Source organism: Phodopus roborovskii, unplaced genomic scaffold, assembly GCF_943737965.1.
Source record: "Phodopus roborovskii unplaced genomic scaffold, PHOROB, whole genome shotgun sequence".
Classification (NCBI taxonomy): domain Eukaryota; kingdom Metazoa; phylum Chordata; class Mammalia; order Rodentia; family Cricetidae; genus Phodopus; species Phodopus roborovskii.
Genome location: NW_026125444.1, coordinates 6,022,494 through 6,048,212, shown reverse-complemented (window position 1 = coordinate 6,048,212; position 25,719 = coordinate 6,022,494). Strand labels below are relative to the sequence as shown.

Below are 25,719 nucleotides of genomic sequence, written 5' to 3'. Positions count from 1 at the left end.
ACTATTCTATACTATACTATACTATACTATACTATACTATACTATTCTATACTATACTATACTATTCTATACTATACTATTCTATACTATACTATACTATACTATACTATACTATACTATACTATTCTATACTATACTATACTATTCTATACTATACTATTCTATTCTATACTATACTATTCTATACTATTCTATACTATACTATACTATACTATTCTATACTATACTATACTATTCTATACTATACTATACTATACTATTCTATACTATTCTATACTATACTATACTATACTATACTATACTATTCTATACTATACTATACTATTCTATACTATACTATTCTATTCTATACTATACTATACTATTCTATACTATACTATACTATACTATTCTATACTATACTATACTATACTATACTATACTATACTATACTATTCTATACTATACTATTCTATTCTATTCTATACTATACTATACTATACTATACTATTCTATACTATACTATACTATTCTATACTATACTATTCTATACTATACTATACTATTCTATACTATTCTATACTATACTATACTATACTATTCTATACTATACTATACTATTCTATACTATACTATACTATACTATTCTATACTATTCTATACTATACTATACTATACTATTCTATACTATACTATACTATTCTATACTATACTATACTATTCTATACTATACTATACTATTCTATACTATACTATACTATACTATTCTATACTATACTATACTATACTATTCTATTCTATACTATACTATACTATACTATACTATTCTATACTATACTATTCTATTCTATACTATACTATACTATACTATACTATACTATACTATACTATTCTATACTATACTATACTATTCTATACTATACTATACTATTCTATACTATACTATACTATTCTATACTATACTATTCTATACTATACTATACTATTCTATACTATACTATACTATTCTATACTATACTATACTATTCTATACTATACTATACTATTCTATACTATACTATACTATTCTATACTATACTATACTATTCTATACTATACTATTCTATACTATACTATACTATACTATTCTATACTATACTATTCTATACTATACTATACTATACTATACTATACTATACTATTCTATACTATACTATACTATTCTATACTATACTATACTATTCTATACTATACTATACTATACTATACTATACTATACTATTCTATACTATACTATACTATACTATTCTATACTATACTATTCTATACTATACTATACTATTCTATACTATACTATACTATTCTATACTATACTATACTATTCTATACTATACTATACTATACTATACTATACTATTCTATACTATACTATACTATACTATTCTATACTATACTATACTATTCTATACTATACTATACTATACTATTCTATACTATACTATACTATACTATACTATTCTATACTATACTATACTATTCTATACTATACTATACTATTCTATACTATACTATACTATTCTATACTATACTATACTATTCTATACTATACTATACTATACTATACTATACTATACACTATACTATACTCTCAACAGAGTAAACACCATCATGTCCTAGCGTTTTCTCTAATAGTCTATATCCTTTTTATTAATTTTATAATTGCAAATGTGTGCCTTTAACTAATATTTACGAAGCTCCTAATACTGCCAGACATGAGGAAACAATGTGGTGATTTGAAGTGAAGTATGAGAAAACTAGCTTCTCTTCTTGGTTTTGTTTTACAACAGAGTCTCACCATGAGCCTAGAACCCTGGAATCCTGCAATCCTTGTGCCTTGGCCTCCTGAGTGCTGGGATTTCAGTTGCCCATTACCAAACCCAGCCTAAAATTCACCTTTTCTACCAAGTGAAAATAATTTTTAGCTTCAAAGATACAGTACTCACAGTGGTGACTTAAAAAAGGAATCAGTATATAAAATGAAATAATGGGAATAGAAAACTCAAGAGAGTTAATTCATTTACTATAGAGTAAACTCTATAGTAACTCAAGGGAGTTTTACTTTTGAAAGCTAGTAATATGCCATTCCCCAAAAGATTTAGAAATAAAGCTTAGTAATAATTTTTATTTAATAACTTACTTAGCAGTTGATTTTATTTTTATTTTCCGGCACAAAAACATAAACAGTAACTTTCTAAAGATTTACTAATTTAGGATTATGGAGATAAGATAAAGAACCACTGTATGCCATAATCTATAGGAAGCTGTAGTCTGTCATTAGGTATGTTTAGATATGGATGATGGATCTGCATTCTTCCAAATAGTCTCAATTAACCTTAATGTAACCCAGCATTTATTTCTGACATGAGTAAGTAATGGAGCAGCATTGGGTTAGGGCCCAAACTGGCCTAACTGGGGTTACTAACACTTGTAACTTTACTCTCAAGAATATCTACAAACAACTTGGCTAGGTAAACATTTTCATCATATTTACTCTCTGATATTCACAATGAATTAACAAAAGGGAGTCCAAAACTAAGATTTCACTCAGTTTGGACTTTAGCAAACCTTAATACACAATTTCAGAATAAAATGCTACAATTTTCCAAAAACCTGATTTAAATAAGGCAAATAAATATGGAGAAGGCAGACTTTTGTACAATCAACTGTTGTGCATGCAGTTTTAAAGCATGATTGCAGTATCTTCTCACACTGTCCATTAAAACAATGTCCACCAAAAAAAAAAAAACACCAAAAAAACAAAAACAAACAAACAAACAAAAACATCTAACCTAAAGTTCTCAAGTTTAAAGAAGACTCATGGCTCTTAGCTTTTTAACATTTCTGTTCTCTCTTGAGTCTCATACAGGAACACCCTGTTCTCAGCATGAGCAGATGGACCTGCCACCTGGTCCGCTTGCAAGCACACAGGCTTGCTTAGGTTGCCCCTGCCCCTGTTCCTTTCCCAAATCACTCTGCTCTCCTATACTTTGATAAATATCATCAGATTTACTGCATTCCCATGACTGGGATGATCATTATAAAGTTATCTTTCAAACTCTCAAAGGACAGCAGTTTTTTTACATTAAGTTTATATTGCTCTTAATCACACACAAGGTACAATCTGAGTTACATGGAATACAAAGACTGTTAATAAATTAAGTACATAAGCCGGGCATTGGTGGTGCATGCGTTTCGTCCCAGCACTAGGGAGACAAGAGGCAGTTCAAGACCAGCCCGGTCTACAGAGCTAGTTCCAGGACAAGTTCCAAAGCAATATAGAGAAACCCTGTCTTGAAAAAACAAAAACAAACAAACAAAATTAAGTACACAAAATTTTAACTTACCAAAAGTTTTTTGCTTGGAACTGATGGCTTTCTATGCATGCAATAATGGTTTGTTGCCCATCTATTTTTTTGCCATACACCTATTGGCAAAGAAAACAACAGTGAGTTTACTTAGTGCTACAGAATGTGGAACTTTAAGCATCTATAAGGTACTGTAGAAAGTGGGCATAAACTGATGTATAGCCATTTTAGGTTGGATAGGTAAACAGAACCAAGACCATGTGGCTTCCCAAGCTTTATCAGATGCCTAGACACTATCCTAATTAAATTTCTGAAGAATTCCGAGCAAGGGATTTTTCAGGATCTTATCTACATTTCTAAAGATCAGAATGGCTTTGGAGAAGACCAAATTCAGGTGCTGAAGAGCCTATCTGGACACAAACAATCCTAAGGGAAAAAAAATTCAGATTTCCTACTATATTTCATTCTGAAAAAAGTAAAAAGGTTAAATCAGTGAACAAATAACAATAGGAAATCAAAGTATAAAATACTTGAATAAATTATCTTATTTGTTCTAACACCTCTGTAACTGAATTAAACTAATTCAAGCTGAACTGAGATGAAACATGGACAGAAGACAAAAGATTCTGTCACCATTTTTTTTAATCAACCATTTGGGGATATACTTTTAGAAAGGTGAACATTCTTTGAAGAAAAGACTTTGGAAGGTATGGCTGTTCTCTACATTACTATAAATTTCAGGGAATTATACAAACTGACATATGTGTAAGAAACAAAAGGGAAGAACTGCCCACAGACGACTCACAGTGCAGACCCCATTGGGATAATGTTCTTTTACATAAGCTCGCAGTGCAGTTTCTACTGAAGTTCTCCATGATTCAATTGCATTTTCTGCTTCGTATGGCCTTGGATCAGTTGCTTCCTTTCTTAAATGATCAAATTTGAAACAGATTCTGTTTTTTGGATCCAAAAACTTTCCATTTCCCAAGTCTCCATGTTCTGTTATCAACACCTTAAATTTTCAAAGGAATTTAGGAAAAAAATATTAACATGGATGCACAGTAACAGATAATTGCATAAGCCCCTTTCTGAAATGGTACGATTATATTGTAAACAACTGCTTTAATTATGTTGTGCAAATATGTTCTTTTAAAAGAGTAGGCCACAAAGATAACAGGAATATTCTCAATTAGTGTACATTAGAGTTTCTTCTAATACAATCTTTGGATACTAAGTGGGAAACTGACTATCCAGCCCTCCATCTATCCCCCCTACCCACACAATGAGCCACAGTTTACTATTTCTGATAGCAGGCCCGAGTTCCTAAAAACAAAGACCCTGTCAATGTGCTGGTTTTAACCCAGTGAGGCAGCGCTTCAGACCTGCTTTGTTTGGTACCCGGTCTTTCCTGTTCCCCAACATGTGCTTCAGCTTCTTATAAACTAAACACCACTGGTACTTCTAAAACTTCAAAATATAATTTATAAATTTATGTGCATTCAAGAGATATATGAATAACTCTTTTATTTTGTGTTTTACTTAAAAACAAAACAAACCACAAAACCTTTTTCTCTTGCAGCTGTCCTGGTCTGTAAGTTACTGACCCAGGACAAGACTTTCTCATCCCTTTTCTTTGGAAGAGCCTGGCATTCATAGTCTGAATAAAGCTTTGCCTTTCTGCCATGACAAGGCTTTGGCAATCTTGTTCTCTTGTTAAGTCACACAGACCTAGACTTTTTCTCAACACAAAGATCTACAGAAATCTCTTAAGGTCTACAAACTATCTCTCAACATTCTCTTTAATGGTTGCATAATATCCAATGGTGTTAATATAATTTAATTCACCAATCCATTTCTGGTATGTCATTTCTTTATTTGCAAGCTTTTTATTTTTTAGAGAAGGGCAAAGCACCATTAAAAATGATGAAGTATTGTAAATCCTTAATACTGTTCTTATTTACAAGATACTTTTTAAACTTTTTTTTTTTTTAATTATCTATCTATTTATGTGGTTGTTAGAGAGAGGGTTTCTCTGTGTAACTCTGGAACTCACTCTGTAGATCTGGATGGCTTGAACTCAAGAGAGTCTCTTGTCTCTGCTTCTCCAAGTGCTACAATTAAGGGTGTGCACCACCACCCAGCTAACTTTTTACACTTCAATTGACACATAGCAATTATATCAGAAGACAGTTTTGCTTTGTTTTTGTTCTTTTAGAGACAGCGTTTCTCTGTGTAAACAGCTGTAGCTGTCTTGAACTTGCTTTGTAGACCAGGCTGGCCTTGAACTAAAGAGATCTGATTGCCCTCTGCCTCCTGAGGGCTGGGATTAAAGCTGTGGCTTAGAGGACAGCTTTTAAGAGTCACATCACTCATTCCACTGTGGGTTCCCAGGGTCAAAATCAGATCATCAGGCTTACACAGCAAGTGCTTTTATCCACTAAGTCATCTTATTTGTTACTATCTTTAAAATTTTTAAACCAACAGTCACATGTGAAATTATTATACATCATTTTTTTAAAGAACTTTTTTAGTTTGAAGTATTGAAATTATGCCAGCTTGTTAAATGACTTTAGAAACCATTAAATATTTTAAAAAGACAGCAAATTTTCTTCTAGGGATTTATCTAAAGAAAACCATTGCCAATGTTACCAGGAATACAAAGACAATCAATGTACTCTTGCTTGCAATGGTAACCACCCAAAAAAAAAAAAATATCTCTGGAGAAATGAACTAACAAGTATGCATATATATCTTTACATATGTGTATTATGTTCATGTGTCTGTTCATGTGAGTATAGGGTGCTCATGAAGATGAGAAGAGGACATCAGAACCTCTGAAGCAGAAGTTACAGACAGTTGTGACCTAACTGAAGTGGTTGCTGGGAACCAAACTTGGGTCGTCTACAAGAGCGGCTAGTCCTCTTAACTACTGAGCTAACTCTCTACTGTCATACATGCAGAGCTATGTATGTTTTTCCTTTTAGTTGCAAATTATCTGTCTAGTCTTACAGTTCTTCCCTTAAACTATAAAACTTTTATTGCATAGTAATGCCAAACAGAAGCAACCAAAGACTTCAAGATTTGTATTATAGATACAAAGCAATTATTTTATAGGAACCTTACTTTGTTTTTGAAAGCAAGATTATTCAATGTAGCTAAGGCTATCTTGGTACTCATTATGTAACTCAAGCTGTCCCTGAATTAATGTGGCAATCCTACTGTTTCAGCCTCATGAAAGCTAGAACAGCTGTAAGCCACCATATCTGGTTAATGCTAAAAGTGACTTTCTGATAAATGACCATTTCAATTATTTTGCCAGTAAATGCTTATGGTTAAAGTGAGTAATATCATACTTCCAGGATAAATTTTTATAAATAAAACAAAAAGCAGTGTGATTTGGTGTTTTGTAAAACGTACCTGATCTTCATAGCCTTCAATTTTTACTGGTGTAAACTGGTCCAAGTTATACTGTGCAAATGCACTAAAAAGAAAAAGTCCAATTATTTACAATCATACTAATAGTCTTAATAACGACCTGTCAGTAAATCTATGCTGTGCATGTGAAGCTTAATAAAACTGTAATTCTCTTACCTACCTTTTGTTAAGTATAGCTAAAATATAGACATGGTTGTTTGAAAAGCCAAGTAACGATGTGTAGTTTTTAACTTGGCAAAATAAAATATAACCAGTAAAATATGAGTGGCCTCTTATTAAGGAACCTGAAAGCAATGATTATCAATATATAATATACATAAATAATTATTTATGAAATTAGTAGAAGACTAGGTACTATGACAATTAAATAGTTCCTATTGCCAAAGTTCTCACAGTTGATTACAAGAGAGAATACCTAATGAGAATACCTAACCATAGCAAAAAGTAGAAAGTAATATTCAAGAATTACCAATAATTTTTGAGGGATTACATTGTTAAGGCAAAAGTAAAAACAAAAAAACCCTGGAATAATATCATGAATGTGATACTCAGAAATTAAGTAGGCTTGGTCTTCTAGAAAGTGGGAGATGGGCCAGTGGGTGAAAGTGCTTACTGCACATGCATGAGGACTTGAATTCAGATCTCTAGGATGCAAGTAAAAGATACTGTAATCCCAGTGCTGGATGGAGGGCAGAAACAGGATGATCCCACAGGTTCACTGGGCAGCAACCCTAACCAAAAATGTGAGCTTCAGGCTCAGTGCAACACCCTGTCTGAAAGCATAAGGTAGACAGCAAAAAAGAAAGAGACCCCATGTCAATCTCAGGCCACACATACACACATGGGCAATTACATTCAAATATATACACATGCACACATACAACACAGAGGGATAGAGAAAGGAGGGGGAATAACGGGAAAAAATTAGAGGGACCAGGATAGAAGAGAGCCAATGTCACAGAGAGCACCAAGCAGGTGCTCACTGGCATTTACTGAGTTGCACTGGAAGGTTTTAATTGTTTATTATAATTATGCTTGTTTGTGTTGGCAAAAGGAAGTCTGTCATTCTGCCTGCATAGAAGTCAGAGGACAACTCTTATGGGGCTGGTCCCCTCCTTCCACCCATATATGGGTTCAGGAGATTGAACTTGGGTCGTCACACTTGCATAGATGGGTAGAAAGCACCATTACTCACTGAGCCATCTCACCAAAGCCTGGAAGTCTTGGAGATAGAATACTTAGTTTGAGAGGCAAAGCATAATGACAAGATACCCCTCTAAAGATTAATGTGGCAGTAGTACACATGACAAATCATGCACTGAGGCAATCAGAACTAGAAAAGCTTCAAGGCTATCATAAAAGCACACAGTGGAAACTTAGCTACAAAATGGTGAAGCAATGGACTCAAGAAGGCCTCTCTTGTAAGTTGAGAATAATATACTTACAAGATAATTATGTAACATGAATGCAGGAAAGATTCAAGGTATGAAAAATTATATACAGAACTCCAACTTGTTCTATTAAATTGATACCATTGTGTATCTAGGAAACTATCTCTACTTAACAGAATGGTATTTTTAAATAGTAAGACTATATCTATTACAAGCGTAATAAATACAAAGACACCAAAGTAAAATTACATCATTGCTTCTTGAAGTTCCCAACATAGCTTTTTAAAAACCAATAGTAGCAAACACAGAAGGAAGTCAGAGTAGCTACTTGCTTTTCACTTACTTAACACATAAAAAGAAATCATCCTAAGTAGCCCAGTCACAAAAAAACAAATACAGTATGTACTCACTCATATATAGTTTTTAGACATAAAACAAAGGATTACCAGCCTACAATCCATACTGCCAGAAAAGCTAGGAAGCAAGGAGGACCCTAATAGACATACATGGTCCCCTGGAGAAGGGGAAAGGGACAAGATCGCCCAAGCAAATTGGGAGCATGGGGGGGGGGGGAGGGGAGAGGGAGTTAGGAGGAAGAGGAGGGAGTGATGGAGCAGCAAGATTGAGTCAGGGAAAGAATAGACGAGAGCAAGAAAAGAGATACCATAATAGAGGGAGCCATTATAGGTTTTAAGAGAAATCTGGCACCAGGGAAATGTCCAGAGATCTACAAGGATGACCCCAACTAACAATCTAAGCAATAGTGAAGAGGCTACCTTAAATGCCCTTCCCCAATAATGAGATTGATGACTACCTTATATGCCATCCTAGAGCTTTTTTCTAGTAGCTGATGGAAGCAGAAGCAGACACTCACAGCGAAACACTGAGCCCAACTCTTGGAATCCAGTTGCAGAGAGGGAGGAGTGATGAGCAAAGGGGACAAGACCAGGCTGGGGAAACCCATAGAGACAGCTGACCTGAACAAGGGGGAGCTCATGGACCCCAGACTGACAGCTGGGAAACCAGCATAAGAATGACCCAGACCCCCTAAATGTGGGTCTCAGTTAGGAGGCCTGGGTAGTCTATGGGACCTCTGACAGTGGAACCAGGATGTATCCCTAGTGCATGAACAGACTTCAGGAGCCCATTCCCCATGGAGGGATACTCCCTTAGCCTAGAGACAAAGGGGTGGGCCTAGGCCCTACCCCAAATAACTTGACAGATTTTGATGATTCCCTGGGGGAGCAGAAAGGGGATGGGATAGGGCTTGGTGGGGGGGGGGGCGAGAGTTCAGGAACTGGGACTGACACGTAAAACAAGTTTGTTTCAAATTTAAATTTTAAAAATGTCATTGTACAAAAAAAAAAAAAAAAAAAAAAAAAAAGAAAGGAAGAAAGAATAGCCTCAATGTGGTCAGACTGGCAGAATTTGTGCACCCAATGCCCACAAAGGTCTCATGTTCCGCAGCTGGTGTGGCTACTGGGGGAGGCTGTGGAGGTCTGAGGAAGTGAGGACTATGCTGGGGAAGTAGATCACCAGGACATGGCTCTGAAAGCCATTCATCTCCTGGTTCTGGTCTTGCTCTTTGCTTCCTGGACCACGTGCTTCTGCCACTGTGATTTTCTCACCACTATTTACTGGAATTCTCCAAAACCATGAGCTAAGCTAACTCTTTCCTCCCATAAGTTGTTTGATCAGGTATGTTATCACAGCAATGCAAATGTAACTTAAGACATTTGCTCTTCATGTAGATACTTCAAAGGTATGTTTATAAGTTATAAGTTGAATCAGTTAAGAGTTTAGAATTTTTTTTCTAGTAAAAGCTGTATTTAAAAAAATACAAATACTTTATAAAATACAAGTAGCAATTAGTAGTGGGTGGACCCAAAGTTTTTTACTGCCCATAGCATCAAACCTTGTGTATTTTTTAACCTGGCAAAGGAGTAGGAAGAAGAATAAACTTGAAAAACAAAAAGTAAATATGTGACAAGTAAATAAAGTAAATATGACAAGGCAGTTTTATTTAAAACACTTAAAAACCAAGTTTGTAGTACATGACTTCCAAAGTTCCTTCCAATGTAAGTATCCTATTCAGCATTAAGAACCAGCCACAGGGCTTAGGGAGACAGCTCAGTAGTCAGGAGCATGTAATGAACTTGAAGTAGCTACCATGGATACTTTAAGTACCCATGCTGGGTGGCTCACAACTGCTTATAACTCAAGTTCCAGGAGCTTCAACACCCTCTTCTGTTTTCTGTGGGCACCAGCACTCACATGCACACATCTACATGCAAGCATACACACATACATGTAATTAAAAATAAAGTAAACCCAATTTTTTAAAATTCAAAATGGAAATTAAACTGTTCTTTCTTTGGGTTCTGAAGGCCTGCAGTATGTCCTCTAGTATTCTACTTTATTTCATATGGTTTTATATTGCATATGTCTGAATCTAATGGAAAATTCCTACAAGGCTTACTGATTTCATAACAGCGAAGCCTGATATTTTCTTTTGTCTGCTGAATAAAAAAGTATTTAGAGGTATTTCATAGTGTTCTAGATTTAACATGACAGGCTCTTTCAGCAAGTCTGATTTTACTTTAAAACATGAAATTTTGGCTTTTAGTAAAGATGCATCAGCTCTATCTACTCTAAAAAAACCCAATAGTTCTGCTTTTTTCCCCCCTTACAAAAAGAAAGAGGGAGGGAGAGAGAGGGGGGAGAGGGAGAGAGACTGGAAAAGAAGAAGGTACACCACACTGTAAGGGTAGAAGAAAGAACACATAGGAAAGAGATATGAAGGCATCAAAGAAATTCAGTATCAAAAAACAACTCAAGAGAAGCCCCCGTTCTGGTAACACATTTGCTTCAGAGAATGGAATGGGAACACAAGAGTATTTTTGTGATGAATCCTAAACGTAGGCTATACAAGCTTTGGACTGCTTTTTAATAGCAAGTATCATTTCTTTTGAGGGAAAATTCAAGTTGAGATTTGAAACAATGTACATGTTGTGTATGATGTACATGGTATGTATGGTCTTCTGTATGTGGGTGATGTGTGGCGGTCAGAGGACAACTTGAGGTGTCAGTGTTTGCCTTCCACATCATCTGAAATACGTCTTGTGATCATAACTGAGAACAGCAGGCTACCTGGCCTGGACACTTCTGGGGATCCATTCCGGTCTCCACCCCTATTTTCCATGGAGGGTGCACTGGGATTACGGATGTGTGTTGCAGCACTTGGCCTTTATTTGGTTTAAGATCTGAGCTCTGAAGCTCATGATCATGTGTCAAATGTTTTATCCACTCGCTAGTCCACAAATTGGGACAATTTAAACAACCCAAAACAAAGTAAGAAAAACAATGATATCAGTGTTCTTTTTGTTCAAAACTATTTCAGAAGACAATGAATCAGAGTAATTTGAAGGCCAATCAATGATTTTAAGTATATTTCTGCATTTCACAGATACTTTCCCAAGAGTTCCAATGACCTCAAATGAACATTTAGTTTTGAGAAACTACACAAAGAATGTAAGTGATGTTACATAGTATGTAAAACAGTGGCAAACATACAAAGAAAAGAGAATTTTATTTCATTCTTGTTCCTAACTAGCCGTAACTTCTCATTCTAACATGTACATGCAAATGTATTTGTATAGATAATTGCACAAACTTTACTATATTTTAGAAACTAGGTTAAGGACTAGTATTCCACTATCATCTTTAAAACAGCTTCTCTGTCCCAGTCATTTTAGTTATTGAAACATAAAATACTTACTGTGCTGCTCCTTCCCTGAGAAGATTATCATTATTAAGCAATAATCGAACATCTGCAAAACAATATTGTTTTATGTATCATTATTTTTGTTTGAATATTGCAAAGAGTACAGCTTGTTTTATTTAAACATTAATACCTCCCATACATGAAAGATCAAAATATTCTAAGGACCAAACTATCAACAGATATGCACCAAGGTATTTAAAAATAAAAAATATTTTGGTTAGGTAATAGGAGAGGAAATTAAAGAAAAAAAAAAAAAGCTAGTTTAAACAGTTGCTATAGTCAAATATAGTATCTACAAAGCACTAAAGATGACACCAGACTTTGGTGACCCCTGGGGAGTGGATGGGGGATGAGATGGGGGGAGGTCGCCTGTGGGAGGCATGGGAGGTAGAGGGAACTGGGATTGATATGTAAAATAAGAAGAAGAAGAAGAAGAAGAAAAAAAAGATTAAATGGCACCAGAAAATGGTTTGATACAATTTCCAGAAAATACTTAGGAATATGTTTCTTAGTTTAACAACACATTCATAGATTTCCATTGAGACTGGTCTACAGAAAACAAAATTAAATAGTTATCAACTTGTAAGCAAGTGGCAGCAACAAGCTTTCTGTCCTTCCATACTTCAGCAAGGAACAGATAAATACTCTCACTTTTACTGACCTTTGGTAGGTTTCATTTACTTAAAAATAAATAAAACAAGAGGAAAAATTAATACATCAAGCCTCAGTGTTACAAATTAAACACATCATAGTGGCTCAAAATGGTTCAGTTGCAAAAGTACTTGCCATAGTAGCCTGACAACCTGAGCTAGATTCTCAGAACTCATAGAGGAAGGAGAAAACCAACTCATAAGTTTGTAAAGATATTTTAAAGACTCACCATTAAAAACCTCATTAAATTCTCCAGGAGGGGCATGAATGATGAATTTTGCTGCTATACGTACCTAAGATAGAAATAAAGGCATAAATATCACAGTAGATACTCTGCTAAAATAACAAAAAAACTAAACCAATACTATACAAATTTCGATCTTCTTTTAAAGACTATAGTGTTTCTTTTTTGGTTTGTTATTTGAGACAGGATTTCTCTGTGTAGTTTTGTTGACCAGATTGGCTTTGAACTCACAGAGAGCCACCTGCCTCTGCTTCCTGAGTGCTGGGATTAAAGGTATGTGCCACCACTACTCAATTAAAGACCACAACATTTCTACACTCAAACACAAGTTTGTTATTACTGTTTTAGTCAATTAATATAGTTACACCATACAGGCTAAATGAAGGTAAAATATCTAACTTAATAAAATAAGAATTTAATGCTGTCTACAAATAAACATTTTCTCATAATTTTACTTCTTTTAAATTAAAGAAACTCTTGACTAAGGCCAATGTGAGAAAAGATGAAATTAGGTAAGTACACTAATGACAGATGATATACTCAAAACTAGGTACAGTGCAGGCAAACAATCCAAAATACGCAATACCCTGAAGATTGAAAAACTTCTGGTCCTAAATACTTAGAATCTTTATCCAGATATGTAACTTTATCAACAAACCCATTCAAGACTACACAAGTACTCTTATGATTTAACAGATGAAAACAACAAACAAAACAAGATCTAAGCAAAACATGTGAATGGATACTTCACCAAATAGGGTAAGCACAAGATATACGCATATATGAAAAAGCATGCTCAGTTCTCTTCATAAGAGTATGTGGAGGAATCAGGAAATACTTCCACATGCAAAACCAAAAGGTTTGGTGTGGTTTCAAGACCAATGTAGCTCCTACAATACTTGAAAGATTGTAAAGCTGTGCAACCAATATGGAAAACACTTGGCACTTCTAATAAAGTTAGGCGAATACCCTAAAATACAGTATCATTCCAAGTTATTTTCCCTCCACATACCTTACATTCATACAAAAACTTACTCAAAATTGTTCAAAACTAGAACAAACATCCACTGGACAAATAAACTGTGGTACATTTATATAATGTAATTTACTTAGCAATAAACATTTTAAATTATTTAATGAATCTTACCCACCAAACCACATAGCTTGGCTAGCACAGAGCAACTATAGTGTTCAGCTTAGTATCTCTGTGTTTAATTGGGAGATAGGGATCAGTCTCAGAATCACATTATACCACAAATCCCTAGCCCAGGAAAAGACCTAGATTCAAAATCTGAAATAGGGTTGTCACTGAGTGCATACTGCCCTTGTACCAACAAAGGTAAGAAGTTGTGAGCAGTCCCATCAAGCAGGGTTGTCTCTACAACAAAGGACAATAGCAGCTGCCAGTTTGGGGATGGAGCAGGAAAGAGAATGACTAGAGAAAAACAAGTAAAAGGAAGAAAATGAGGGGGCTTAAGTAGTACCAGATTGTGGCAGTGTCAAAAGTCTTCAAGGAAAGGAGCACACTTTTAGTGTATGCCCATTTTGAAAATTGTTTCATTTAAAATATTACTAAAAGGCACATTACAGAAGCAGGATGTGTCTGACATTTCCATCTGAATATTTGTATCAATCCATCAGTACTGCTCTCAGTTTGGTCAGAGAAGTTTTATTTTTGCTTTGTATGTTTTGTATAGTTTTGTTTTTGCTGTGAGTGACTGTTACTATAGAGATCTATGTGTCCAAAGTGCTGAGAGTTACTGTTGGATGCACTGCTCTAAATGAGACTTCCAGATCACTCCCTTCAGACTCAGAGAACATTGAAGAAGGGATAGTGAAGTATAGATCACTGCCCTCCAGGCATGCCTGGTCACAATACTTTTGAAATCTCAAGCAGCTGTGTTACCTGCCAAGAGCTACATAGCCTGGCTCCACAAACATTCCTTCATAGATGGAGACAGAAGCTAATAAAGCCCCAGCCCTCCCTGAGTGTCTGGGGGGGGGTGGGGGGGAGGAAGCATTGTCTTCTGTGATGCAGCCACCAGTAAATTGTCCAAGCTCATGCAAATTGCCCCTCACCCATGATCATGAAAGTAAAGGGGCCTGTTTCTCTGGTCTTGGAAGGCAGTGAAGTGGAGTTTACAGGCCAGGCTAGGCAAGAAGACCATGCTTCAAGTGAGAGAGAGAAGCAGCTATGAAAAGCCTCTTGTTATTTTGAGATTCAAGGATGGTGTTAGAAAAGGTGTTACTGGTAGAGCTGCTTAGCCTTATTTGACCCAATTCATTAAAATGACAGGGACAAGGTGTATCCTGAGGAAGCTAGATGATCACTTTTATGAGAAAGATAGGAGAGACCACACACCCACACCCCTCTGACACTTTTTACCTAGATAGAAAAAAATTGAACAAAAACTGCATCCTTGGTGTAGGAAGTAGCTTTCCCTGATGCTCTTTAGGGCCACACAATTCAGCTCCTCCTCCTCAGGCTAGAAAAATTATCTCCAGATGACTCTACATTGCATACAAAGGTTCTTATGTCCTTGACCTAAATCCTGACCAATTTAGCAATTGGTAGGTTATCATAAACAACACACCTTTACCTGCAACCACCCCTTTACTTATTAAAAAAATTAATGTGTGCACTAATTTTCTTTATATATTGAGGTACAATGAACATAATTTAACGCACACTTCAATGACTTAAAGAATGTGCAGCCAAGCAGACAACAGAATTCTATCACGGTATAAAATTCCCTCTTATCTCCACCCAACAAATCGAATATTTATTTTATAAGCTTAAGACTTGAAACCATTTAACATGCTTAATGACACATGCTACATATAGACTTGTCAAAATTAAAATATTATACAAAGTAGCATACGTTTTACTGATATAACTCAGTGGTTAAGCTTTGAAATATTTGGTTGTTTCTAAAAAACATATATACCTCTTAGAATTTTTAGTTTATACTGTCAAAGTAAAAGTGATTTATATATATATATTTTGTTCCATGAACTTACTTCCCTCTTTTATAGCTTGGACATGCAAGCAAAACACCCATACCCAATTAAAAAAAAAAAACCCAACCAACCAACCAAACAACCAACCAACCAACCAACCAAACAAACAAAAAAAACCCAAAAAATAAAATTTACTGTACTGGTGAGATAGCTCAGCAGGTAAAGGCCCTTGCTGCCAAACAGTAACTGTTACAGGAGTGATCAACACCTCTCTGATTCTATCTGAGGTCCATTACACAGAAGAGTATTCATGCCTAAGTACTGTAAATCCAGCCCCCAAACCATGGGTAAGGAGGTCTGATGCCCTACTGGAAATTTATACTATTATATAGCTAAAGTGATAGGACCCAAACTGTCTTCTAAATGTTTATGTTTATACCCAGAGACAAACTGCTCTCAGACTTAATCAAAGCAGCCTTACTTTGCAGTACATGGGAGCAAATGTAGAGACCAATGCTTGCACAAGATGCTGAGAATACAGGATGGTTGTGGAGGGGGGCACAACATAAGAGCGGGAAGAGAGGGAGGGGGCTTGGAATGCTGACTTCTAAGTACAACACAGCCTTGACAATCATGAACTCACAGCAGCTGCCCCTACTGCCCAAGCCTTCCTAACAATCAGCTTCAGATGGGGAAGGGGATTATGGGTCCCTACCACAGCTGAATTGCTGCAAACTAAAGGATTCTGAAGAGCAGAGACAATACTACCCCACTGTGTATCCACTGGTGAGTCTCAGGGGCTCTAATAGAAAGCCCCAAACCAAGGTCATACAGGTGGCTCTAGTTAAACTCTGTGGGACATGAGACCCAAAAAGGAAGCCACAGATATAGGAAATGGTATCTGTTTGGAGAAAGAGGAGTTGTCAGGGGTGGGAGGGAAATAAAAACAAGCTAGTGGGAAAAAAACTACAATGCAGTTTATACATGTATGAAATTACACACAACAAATTTTATTTATATAATCAATAACCACAAAAATTGCTGCGTTTCCAAGCCCTCATCTAAAATTCTCAAAATCTACCACAGATTTACCTGGGAATACAAAGAAAACCAGACAAGATTTTGCCCCTGCACTGCCTTGTCTGGATACTTTGGAGCCTGGCAAAGAGCAAACACTCTGATATTTGTTGAATAATAACATACAAGATACAAGTTAGCTCTGTCCCATTCTTGGCACTTAGCAGTTAATTTGTATTGAAATAAAAATATCTAGAAATACTACTAATGAACTCTCAACTGTTTAGAATGGCCATATATGGTGTGAATGTAAACGGCTCTCCACAGGCTCATGTTCTAGGACCTGGTTGCCTTCTAGGGGGCTCTGGAGAAATGGATCCTCTTTCTCAACATGAATCAGTGGATTAATCTCCTGGTAGAAACAGGATTTGGATGGTATTACTGGGAAGTGGGGGCCTAGCTGGAAGATCTCTAGAAGAGTGTACATGGGGGCTATATTTTGCCCTGTTCTCTTCACCATTTCCTGTTCTCTGCTTCCTGTCTGCAATGAGAGCCTCTGCCACATGACAAAGCTTTCTAGCAAACTTCATCACTAATGCTGCAGCTGTCAAAGGGTCATCATAAGCAACACCAATAAACGCAGATACACCAAGCTACACTTGAGTGCAATTGTTTCACGCCTTTATTATCTGTGTCCTATCTGGATCGAATAGACAATCGTTTTTATATTGTTGATGTTCTTCCTAAGAAAAGTCATAAAACAACATGCGTTAGTGTAGTGTAAGTATTTTTTTCTTTTAACATTTACTTACTCCGTGCCTGTGTGTGTGTGTTTGTGTGCACATGCGTGTATGCACATACCATGAAACATATTTGGAGCAAAGAACAACTTTCAGGAGTCAGTTCTTTCCTTTCACTATGTGGATTCTCAAGTTCAAGCACAGGTTCTGAGAGTAGGCAACAAGTGACTTTACCTGCTGGGCCATTTCACCAGTCCTAGAATCAGTATCCTTAAAAATACTCTCTAATGCAGACACTTTTCACACTACATGTTAGTTTCTCTGTGACCTTAAGTGTTATAAGGATGGCTTATGTCTATATACTTCTGCTTTTTGCAGCATGTCCATTTGCTATACACCAACACTCCTTCCCATTCTATCAGTCAGATTCTGTCCAAACACCATATGCAGCTGGCTTTTTATCAAAATCAACACAAACTCTAAAGAAGCTTTTTAAAACCCCCATAAACTTAGATTTAATTAATCTATTAAATTTATTTTTGGTGCTGGCAATTGAACTCAAGACCTCACATATTATGGTTTTGAGTTTAAAAGGTGAAACAAGAGGTATTTTTAATTTCTATAAAAACCCAATCATTAGATAAAATAATGTAGTTGAGAAAATGTTTTTACTATGGGGGGGTTAGTTTTTATCTTTTTTCTTTTTTTGAGACAGGGTTTTTTTTTTTTTTTTTTTTTGACTTTTATAACTTGCTCTCTAGACCAGGCTGGTCTCTTGACCTCAGAGATTCACCTGCCTCTGCTTCCCAAATTCTGGGATTAAAGGCACGCATCACCACAGCCTGGCTGCTTTTTAAAATTTCTTCATTTACAAAAATGAAAGACCAAGGCTGTTCATGAAACTGCTTTCCAACAGAGCATAATCCTTCCATGATTCTGGGCACAAAAGATATCTTTGTAGGTAGCGTTATCTGCTTCCACTGACTTAATCATTTCTATAGGATAGCTCTCAAATCTTTCTCCTAGTACAATGGCAAAACCAAGAACCATTTTCCAAACAATTACCTCAAAGATACTTAAATGCTCACATTTAAACACACTTATTTCTGTTCTTGATATAATTACTAGCACAAATATTATTTAATTCTGTCCTCCTTCCCACAATCAACAAATGTCTCTCGCTCACATCTGACGTCCCTTATTCCATCCCAGGGAGACCTGACCACTAAGTTTATAGGCTATTAAGCTGTTCTGCTTCTAGTTTCATCCTTCTTCAAAATTCTTGGCAATGATCCAATATGTTTTAATACGTATTTTTTTTAATCCTGCTTTAAAAAAAAAAAAAATCATTGAATGGCTCCATTTTCAACAAGCAAAATCAAGTTTTTAGGGTAATATGCAAGGTTCATTCTTCCAAGGTGGCAAATTTGACATAGGCTTTTAAAATAAGATGTGTAGTCCTGTGAACACACATTTTCTTATTTATTTATTTGAGACAGGGTTTCTCTGTATTGCTTTAGAACCTGTCCTGGAACTAGCTCTGAAGACCAGGCTGGCCTCGAACTCACAGAGATCTGCCTGCCTCTGCCTCCCAATTGCTGGGACTAAAGGCATGTGCCACCAACACTCGGCCCATTTTCTACTTTTTATAGTTCCTTCTTTTACACTTGCTCAATATTTATTTTATTTACTTATTTTTGTCAGCTAACTATAGCCCTTTTGATGAAGACCTCTTTTCTTGCTAAAGACGAGAAGCAATGCATGTAGACTTGTGACACACAAGTAAACACACAATAGATATGGGGGAAACCAGAATAGCACACTGGGTAGGGGGAACATACAAAGCTTGAAGCAGGGGCTATGGGAGTAGGGTGATGCCAGGTTCTGGAGGGAGAATAGTCTTGCTGAAGTAATTCTGATAGCCAGGAAGTGTGTTTGTTTATTTACTGTGATTAAGGCAGAGGCTTGGCTAGGACTTCTGTGGGAGCAGAGTAAGAACTAGTTTAGGCTGTTCATGACACAAACGGTAGACTCAATTGTAGGGCTTTATGCACTTTGCCACTTTATAAGGATTATTTAAAGCTATTTCCCACAACTGTCTAAAAGTTGTTTATACTTTATTGAGAGCTACAAGTAAAAAAAAAAAAAAAAAAAAAAAAAACTTTTCTGAATTCCAAGCCACTGAAATGGCTTATGACCAAATAATTATCACTGTATGTTTATTAAGAACTAATTCGTTTTAAATTAACAGCATAGTTAAGGGGAGTACTGTGACTTTAATTTTTCCTTAATGATATAGTCTTAAGTCTTTAAAAACCAATGGCAAAATTTAGGAATGAAAATTTCGACAGCTAGTATTTCCACAGAAAAATCTGGCATTATATGCTTTTACTCTTCACAATACATGTTTTCCCTCAATTTTGTGAATATGTGGGTTGTTCACTCACTCACTCATCCACTGAACCATTTTACCAATCACATGCAATATATCGATAGATGCTACAGATGACATTATTTATGTACTTAGGGATTTCAACAGAAAAAGGAAGGAAAACAAAGTATTGAATGAAATTGTACTTAATACTGAGTTCCAGGGAGATTAAATGAGCTAGATCTGACCTAAACCTCAAGAGTAAAATTTCTTTCTAAAATGATTCATTGTTATTTTATGTTGATTGGTGTTTTGCCTGCATGTGTGTCTATGTGAGGTCCCCAGGAACTAGCGTTACAGATAGTTGTGAGCTGCCATGTAGGTGCTGGGACTTGAATACGGGTCCTCTGAACACCACCCAGTGTTCTTATCGACTGAGCCATTTCTCCAGCCCTCTATACAATTTTTATCTTTCAAACCATGGTAAAATCAGGGAGCAGCACCAATCATCAGAGAGTAAAAAGTCACAAGCATATTATATGCTTTAACCATATGCCATGTACTGTTCATATTTACAACCTTGTCCTCAACGTTCACAGGAAACTAGGCCAAGAGATAACTTACTCATGATGTTAGAAAAGGACTGCACCACAATTAAACAGTACATTACTTAGGTGAGAGGGAGTTCAGGATGGCTTCTAACTACTAGTGCTAGGGTTAGAGAAGTGTTACCACCACCTCAAGCATTAGGCACTCATATTTTTAAAGAATATAGAAAAGTGTAGTTTATATAAAAGCAGCAAAGAGGGATTAATCTAGAAACTACATGAAAAGCTTGCCCACAGCAAATACAGCAGAAGGGAAAGAACAAAGTCACAACTTCTAGCTTTTATTTCTTTCTTAACTGTTGTTACTGACCTAACTGTACTGTTTTTTTTACAGGCCGATAATCTTGTCAGTGCAGAGATTATAAACAAAATACTAACAAATTACCTTTACAAACAAATAAATTATTGTATTGGGCATTTTTGATCATGATCACAGAGGTGACAAAATTTTGATCTTGATCTAAGGTACAGGGCAAGCAGGAAAAAATTAGCAAAACAAACCCCTGAAATACAGGATCTAAGTGATTATAACAATGGGAAAAGAGAAGTAAAGAACCAGAGGGCTGGAAATGTATCTTAGATGGTAGACTGACTGACCAGAACACACAAAGCCTTCATCCCCAGCAAGGTACAAGCACAGGTTAAAGGTCATCCTCATTCTCATGCACAGTTCCATGCTACCCAAAGCTCAAGCCACAGAAGTTGACTACTGTAATCAATGGGAAGATGGAGGTCCAGGAAGAAAGCACTCAACAATTACTTCAAATGGTTCTCTATTTGAGCCGTAGACCACAATTTCCTATAATTTCACAAAAGTGCTTTACAATACCACACAAATGACACAAGAAAGTAAAACATAAAATTCTTTTTGGCTTGGAGTTTCTGTAACTATGCAAAATTTCCAGGGTCACACACCATCAAACTAATGGCTTTAAGGGACTTCACTGATTCTTCAGCTAAATTTAATTTCTATTAATACTGTGGCCAAAAGAAATAAGGTCATTAAAATCAAAGTATAATCCCAAAAGCAACTGTACACAATGTTAAAAGTAAACCTAGTGTCCTAGGTATTTTTATCATTTCGTTTGTTTTGCTGAGACAGGGTCTAACTGTGTAGCCTTGACTGCCCTGGAACTCAGAAGACCAGGTGATACTGGAACTTAGGGTACTCTGTTCCTCCTGCCTAGCTCCAGGGTGCTGGGATAACAGGTATGCACCACAGCTGGCCAGCTAATCTCTTTGTAAGCTGGCCTCAGAACTAGAGATCCTCCAACCTCTGTACTTAGACTACAAATCTGCTCTACACCCAACTCTGATTAATTTCTAAAATGCCTCCTTTCGTGGGTCCAATAAGAAACTAACTACACAGCAGTAGCATAAAATGTAGACATGTTAAATAAAAATAAGCTCCAATTTAAAATGATGAAAACTCAAGTTTACCAGTTAGCCTTTCCAACAAGTATAAACACAAAGTTAGAACCTGACACTACCAAGAACCATTGCTTCTTTAAAATGAAACAAAACAAGAAAAAGGTGTTAACAAATTCAAAACCAAGATATAAACCCAGGACAGTCCTACAACCAACTTCAAGGGTACATATGCCATTAAAAATGCAAGTAAACCTTGAATTCACACAAACTTAGGTTTAAATTTCACCTCTGCTACTTCCCTCCTACGTAAGCTACAGAAGGCTTTTAAAACCTTAATTTACTTACAGGTAAACGGTAATAATGAAACTACCCACCTCAAGCTTAAAAAGTATTTAAAACTTACGCCTGAAAATCGCAAGCCAGGAAACAACAACAAAGAATTACGATTTAAGTATTGGTCTTAAAAATATCACCTTTAAGTCCTGTATTTCTGATCTCACATGAAACCTCCTCCTCCTAAAATAGTAAAAATCTACAGAGTAATTAAAATGACAAGAATATTAAATTTTCAAATTACTGGTTATTTAAATTTAACCTAAAATTCTATTTTTCCTTAAATCAGAAAATACTGTTATAAAACCCATATGTAAAATTACTACAGAACATTTTTACCCCAAGTCACAAAATTAATGCTGAATTTAAAATTAGAATTCTCACTCATTTGTTCCCAATATTGTATCAGTAGATGGGCTTACACAATATTCTGTGAAGTTCAGTGCTTTGAGAGTCAAGAATAAGGAACCTTATCATTTCATTTTGAAAATTTCAGGCCTTTCCAACATGGCAGGGCTCCATTAACTCCAACACTAATTATTCTGACTTCTGAATGATCATAAAGGTAAGGAAACAGCACCCTAATTTTGGTTCAACGACATAGTATAAAAACAGAGGATCCCAACTGAAAACATTCTTAAGAACTGGGAATGTTTCCCACATGGGTGTGCTGGTCTGGAACTTAAAAACCAGGAACAGCAGACATTTCCAAAGTGTACCACACTCCTATGTCCGTCGAGTTTGAAAAACGTCATGTTCTTTTCCAGGAAACACTCAGAATTATTTAATTAAGAGTTCTCACCGAGTCCTCGCCCCTGGGCATTAAGTCTCCACAGTCGCCAAAGAAAACCGGCAAAAAGTCTCAGTTCAATGATCAGATTTCCTATCACAAACGTGAGAACTTGTGTCGTGCATCTGGTCCCATTGCTGTCACAGCATTTAACACACAGTAAAAGGAGTTGCACCCCCCGCCCGCTCTCCCTCTACAGAGTTGGTTCTACCAGGAAGATGGGATGTCACCAAATCTGCCCCAAGGGGAGCGGCAGCCAAGTTGAGCAGAAAACAACTATGGGGGGAGGTGTCTGTGAACAATAATACTGCCTTCCGGGGAACATGGGAGCAGCAATTTTAAAAAAAAAAAAGGGGGGGGGGGGTAAATGATGAGAAAATTAGTAAAAGAAAAAGAAGGCAAAGGGGGGAGGGAGGGAGACGGAGAGCAAAGGGGCGGGGTGTGCAGGCTGCGACCTCCGGAGGGAAGGAAGCACCCTGAAGAACCAGGAAGCACTTCGCGTCGGGGAGGAGAAACTGCAGGGGAAAGTGAGGGTCGGCGGAGCCGTTTACCCCGCCCGGCCGCCCGGCCGCCTCACCGTGACAGTCCCAGGCCAGGCGGCGCCGCCCGGCCCTCGACCGTCCCCGATCCCGGACCCCCAGGCCCGGGTCCCGCCGCTCGCGCCCGGCCGCCCGCCCCGCCCCGCCCCCGCCCGGCTGCGCTTCCTATTTTCGGAGCACACACCCTACAAGGAGCGCAGCGGCCGGGCCTCGCTGCCCCGGCGCAGCAGCCGCTCGCGAAGCGGAGGCGTGCGGCCCAGCCCCGCAGCACGCCCGGGGCGCACGCTCCGGCCCTCGCATCCGGCCGGCCGCCCTGCCCCCCCTCGCCGCCGCGGCGCCTACCTTCTCCTCGTCGGACAGCTGCTCCTCCAGGTCCGCCATCTTCCTTCTGGCGACAAACTGTGGCGCTGGTGGCGGCGGCGGCGGCCACCTGACTTCCCCCTTTCCGTGCGCTCTTCAGCGCCGCGCGCCCCCGCCAAGGGAGGGGCCCGCCGCCCAGGACGCCGCGCACGCGCCCCGCGGCTCCGCCCCCCAGCCCATTCAGGCCACTGCGCACACGCCCGGGAGCCCCGCCTCCCCAGCCTCGGCCGCCGCGCACGCGCCCTGGAGCTCCGCCTCCCCAGCCTGGGCTGCCGCGCACGCGCCCTGGAGCTCCGCCTGGCCAGAGCCGGGCCGTGCGCGTGCGCATGCGCGGCGCCTACCCTTTCCCTCCCCCCCCCCCAAGATTGCTATGGTAGCTTGTATCCAGTTAGCTAGCTCCGGGTGTCTCTCTCTACCCAGGGATGACCATATGGACCCAGTTGGAGACGAGTACGTACGTTCCGAGCCCGTGACTTTGTTCCCACCAAATCGCTGCCAGCGAAACTGTGAAAAGCTGTACCAATGAACCATGATTAAATGATAGCAGAAAAGGAACCTGTTAACTAAAATAGGCATACACAGTCCAGTCCATAATTGGAAGATTACTCTTAATATTTTCATGTATCCGTTCAACAGATATTTATTGGCCTTTTATGACAGGAAGACCTCTGTGGTAGATCTTAGAATAACTAATGTAGAAAACCATCAAAAAACCCAGAGACGATACTCTCAGGCTCATGTCTATTAATTAAACATTGAGTTAGGGAAGGCATTGTGCTCTTGGAAGGAAATAAAATGTTATTTTGGATTTCTGTCCTCATGAACTGGCTGCCCAGAATGCATATAGGCCACCCACTAAAATTTTCAATTGCATACAACCATTTTTTTTAAGGTAAATATCCCATGAAGAATTTGAGACATACCCAAAACATTCATTCTTTCAGCTTTTACTGGATGTCTCTTATTTTTATTTGCCAAGCCTGGCAACTCTACTACTAAAGCTTCAAGAAGATGGAAATCTTGCTAAAATTGAGTTGTTAGTTCAGTAGGCCAGAGTGGGACCAGAGAATCTATATTTCTTACATCTTCCCAGGTGAGAGGAATGCTACTCGTCTGAAAACTACACTTGTTTAGGGAGGACTTGTAGTTAGGCTGGGATTTAAGACTTTATAATTAGAAAGTGAGAAGCCATTTAAAGCATCCAAACAGTGTCATGCCATGAACAGATATGTATTCAGCAGCAGCAATCTGACAGCTGTGTGTAAATGACAGGTAAGAGTTCCCTGAGGAGTTCAAATAGCTGCTTGGGCCCGAGAACACTATCATTAAGTAGCCTGCTAAAGTGTTCATTTGCAGAGAACAGGAAGAGGAAGTAAGCTGACATGTTCAGGAAACAGCAAGTGTCCTGATAAAGATAAATCTGTGGAGACAAGATGAAAGTGAGTGAAGTACAGTGACTTTCTGGCCAAGGACCTCAGGAGCTACAGATCATTATCAGTTTCCTGTTTTATAGTTTCAAAGTCCTTGCTTGACTTATCATTCCCTGCAATTGTATGTGCTCAAGTATTACCATACCTCTAAACCCAGGGTCACTAATTTATCCAATGCTGCATAGCTCATTTAGAATTGAAACCTAGACATTTTAGTCAATATTCCACATTATTTCCACTGTAAGATCTTTCTCCCCAATGTCTCGACACTTTCCACAGAATAAAGTTTAATGGAGGTGTTTTCTCTGGCACGCCAGAAATCCAGTTCACAGCACCTGAGATTCAGGGTTTTCCCTCCAATGTTCTTGTTT

The 25,719-nt window shown here is 37.7% G+C and overlaps 1 protein-coding gene across 1 annotated transcript in view; it reads right to left on the bottom strand.

The window, feature by feature from the left end:
• Positions 1-24,106, bottom strand: part of Capza2 (capping actin protein of muscle Z-line subunit alpha 2) — a 33,577-nt gene extending 9,471 nt beyond the window's left edge. The window contains exons 1-6 of the mRNA XM_051175724.1: positions 23,901-24,106; positions 12,814-12,877; positions 11,928-11,979; positions 6,741-6,804; positions 4,129-4,335; positions 3,363-3,442 (exon numbers count right to left, since the gene is read on the bottom strand). Of these exons, the coding sequence (XP_051031681.1) occupies positions 3,363-3,442; positions 4,129-4,335; positions 6,741-6,804; positions 11,928-11,979; positions 12,814-12,877; positions 23,901-23,939 (506 nt within the window). The 5' untranslated portion in view covers positions 23,940-24,106. The remainder of the gene's footprint in view (positions 1-3,362; positions 3,443-4,128; positions 4,336-6,740; positions 6,805-11,927; positions 11,980-12,813; positions 12,878-23,900) is intronic.
• Between the last annotated feature and the right edge of the window lie 1,613 nt (positions 24,107-25,719).